Genomic DNA, 3,353 nt, shown 5'->3' on the forward strand with positions numbered 1-3,353 from the left:
TTGAACATTTCTTCTTCTTCTTCTCCTTCTTCTCTTTCTCACTTGAATCACCAAGAGAAACAAAACTTTTAGATATAAGGTGGGGATGTCCCTCTCTCTCTCTCTCTCTCTCTCTCTTTTCTTTTCAAAATCTGCAGCCTTGTTAGAGGCTGCCAACCTACCCTCTTCTCTTTTTATTTCTCAAGCTATCTTCCTAATTCAAAGAAGGAATAAAATCTTTAAGGGCCAATCAACTTTTCCCCTTGTCAATTTGCTTAGCGTGGCCAAGAGGAGATGCCAAAAGTTTTACCCACATGCCCCTTGATTATGCAATTTGCCCCCCTTGATTTGAGTCTTATAAAGAAGGAGAAAAAACATGATTAATTTAACCCCTTGATTGATAATTTGTCCCCCTTGATTTGAATCTCACAAGGAAGGGAGAAAAGTCATCACTAAGTTAGTATAATTAAAAGGTTATTAATCTAGGTGTCAAATCATAATTGCATGAATTTAAATAGTTAACATAATAGGTAGGGTGGTTTGAAAATCAACCATAAGTATATGAACCAAATAAGGAAATGTGAGGTGGAGATAAAATACTATATTTAATATGATTTATAATTGGTAAGTCAAGTAATTGTAAGGCAAATTAGGAGTTTCTATAAGTGATCGACAACAAAAACAGCAGTTATGCCTCATCACATAGTTACCATAAAATGTATGAGTCTAAAAAAGGTAATTTACAATTCAAAAACATTTAAATACTTACCAAAAATAGAGTGATGACGAGGCCAAAGAATCTTGGACTTTGGTCAATAAGTTTACGTTTTGATCACCACATCATCCATTGCAAAATATTGACTTTAACTGCCCCATCATTAGTTGACTCATCACTTCAGGTAATGGTTGGACTAAGTCAAAGAAAAATCAGGTGATATTACACTATCTCTTATAAACCCCTATACAATTTTAATATCATCCCAAAACACCTTCTTGATACCTCCGCATGCAACTCAAGTCTTACGGTCCAATTCACCATGGGCATAGGGAAACTCGGCCATTGGTTTAAATGCAAACCTAACTTAAAGATAACAAAATTTGTAATTAATTGTAGAAGTGCCAGATAGTCCAGTCGGTAGAGTTTTGGGTTCCATTCTAAACTCCTAGTTTGTACCTTAACGAAATAAAATCGCATTCACATATCGGAGAATAAGAACGTCCTTAGATCTTAAACAATTGCTCAGTTGACAAAGATCAATACCTCAAAATTAAGAAAACAAAAATAACCTCCACTATTAAAGGGGAAGAAAAAAAAACAGTCGTTGTTCCAGTACAACCAAGGCTTTGGAATGATTACATGAACAACATTTGAGATAAGTTATTGGTTCTCAAGTCATTATCATTATTATATTACGACACCTATCCTCTAGTGCCTAACTGAACGTCACCATTAGTGGTGGCTGTGGCTTGTTTGCCCTGGCTAGTGCCTTTGTTGTTATTGAGGGAGGCCCTCCAGTTGAACTTGCCAAACACCCCCTCCATCTCTTCCAGGGTCTTCCCTCGCGTCTCCGGCAGGAATACAAAGAAGAATATAAATGCCAGAGTTCCTATTCCGGCATACAAGAAGAAGACTCCACCGATGGTGATAACTTTGTACAGCGATATAAAGGTCATGGCCTGCACCCCAGCCGTCACCAGATTCACAGCCACGGCGAAACTCGACCCCTGCGCTCTCAGCCTCAACGGGAAGATCTCCGAGCAATACACCCACGTGACAGGCCCCACCCCAATCGCATAAAACGCCACGTAGACCATCACCATCGTTACGCACAGCGCCATGGCCCACCCCATATTCTCATGCGGGTGAGTATCCACCATCGTTAACCCGAATCCGATACTAACCAATGAGATAGTCATCCCTCCCACACTGCTCAGAAGCAGAGGTCGCCGTCCAAACTTGTCTACGAAGAAGGTGGCCACCAAGACAAAGATAGTCTTCGTAAATCCAACGGCCACGGTTGCTGCGAGCTTCTTGCTCTTACTGGTGATCCCCGCCTTCTCGAAGATCCGTGGGCTGTACAACACTACGGCACCAATCCCAGTCGCTGGTTGGAAGAAATGAATACCAACGGCTGCGATCAAGACACGTCGCACTGACGGTGTGGGGCGGAGGAGGAGCTCTTTCCATACACCTTCGCCGTGGCTCAGTTTTGGAACAGCCACGATCTCATCGTTGCATTCCTCCGGAATCCTTGCTGCCTCCTTGATATCGGCGAGTCTTAGCAGGGCCTCCTCCTTGGAATCGGAGGTCTTATCGAGAACCCGTTTAGCATCACCGAGTCGACCCTGCATAACAAGCCAACGCGGTGACTCGGGCATGGTGAGTACACAAATCCCCAACAACACCGACGGAATCGCTCCCACACCGAGCATGAGACGCCAGCCCAAATGGAGTGGAAGCTTATCGAAGGCGTAGTTGGAAACGTAGCCAAGCAAGACTCCAAAGTTGATGAAGACTTCGGGAAAGGATGTTAAAAAGCCTCGATACGAAGCGGGTGACACCTCGGCGGTGTAGACAGGAGCGATCATGAGAGCGTAGCCAACGCCTATACCGGCCACGAAGCGACCTACCATGAGGAAGGCATAGTTTATGGCGAGACCCATCATTAAGGCTCCTACGAAGAAGATCACAGCCGCGAAAACTATGGTGTAGCGACGTCCGATCCAATCAGAGGTTCGTCCAGCCGCCGCTGATCCAATAAGAGAGTAAATGCTGAGAGTCCCAATTAGGATTTCTATTTGTGTGTCGCTTATATGGAGGTCCTCTTTGATGGACAATGCAGCTCCACTCATCACTCCAATATCTGACCAAGACGCAAATAAAAGATGGTCAGTCGTTAGGGAGAAGATGCCCAAAGAGTGTGGATCTAAAATGAAAACCATTTTCATACGGTCTGATTCACACCGAAGGAATTCACTCTAGAATATTTTTTCAGGTGAATTCAGGCTCTTGCCAGAACCTGATCCTTAATTATGCCAAATACCTATAAGTCTTCACATCAGGTTATCCACTTTCGCTGTAAAATTATCACGATAAACAAATTGAGTAGAATAAATAAAAGAGAATACTCACCATAACCCAATAAAACCGAAGACATGGAAGCTAAGGTTGCACAACAGAGTGCATATTTGTTAGTACGGCGTTTTTCTGGCGATTTGAAGGCTGGTTTTGGATTCTCCGGTGATCCATAAGCGGCATTCCTACCAGCTTCCAGTGCTGCCATTTTTTTTCTTCTTCCACCTTAGGCCAAAGTTACTCGGAGACTGGGGGATTTAAGTATCAAGTGGAGTAGTAACTAGTAAGTAGTAACCGT

General features: G+C 43.2%; 1 protein-coding gene across 1 annotated transcript; it reads right to left on the minus strand.

The window, feature by feature from the left end:
- Positions 1 to 1,250: 1,250 nt before the first annotated feature.
- On the minus strand, positions 1,251 to 3,353 carry LOC122084516 (putative polyol transporter 1). The gene is made up of 2 exons (XM_042652816.1): positions 3,113 to 3,353; positions 1,251 to 2,843 (listed from the first exon to the last, which is right to left on the minus strand). The coding sequence occupies exons 1-2, from the start codon at positions 3,261 to 3,263 to the stop codon at positions 1,399 to 1,401; spliced, it is 1,596 nt and encodes a 531-aa protein (XP_042508750.1). The 5' UTR covers positions 3,264 to 3,353; the 3' UTR covers positions 1,251 to 1,398.

The sequence above is a fragment of the Macadamia integrifolia genome, chromosome 7 (assembly GCF_013358625.1).
Source record: "Macadamia integrifolia cultivar HAES 741 chromosome 7, SCU_Mint_v3, whole genome shotgun sequence".
Taxonomy (NCBI): Eukaryota; Viridiplantae; Streptophyta; class Magnoliopsida; order Proteales; family Proteaceae; genus Macadamia; species Macadamia integrifolia.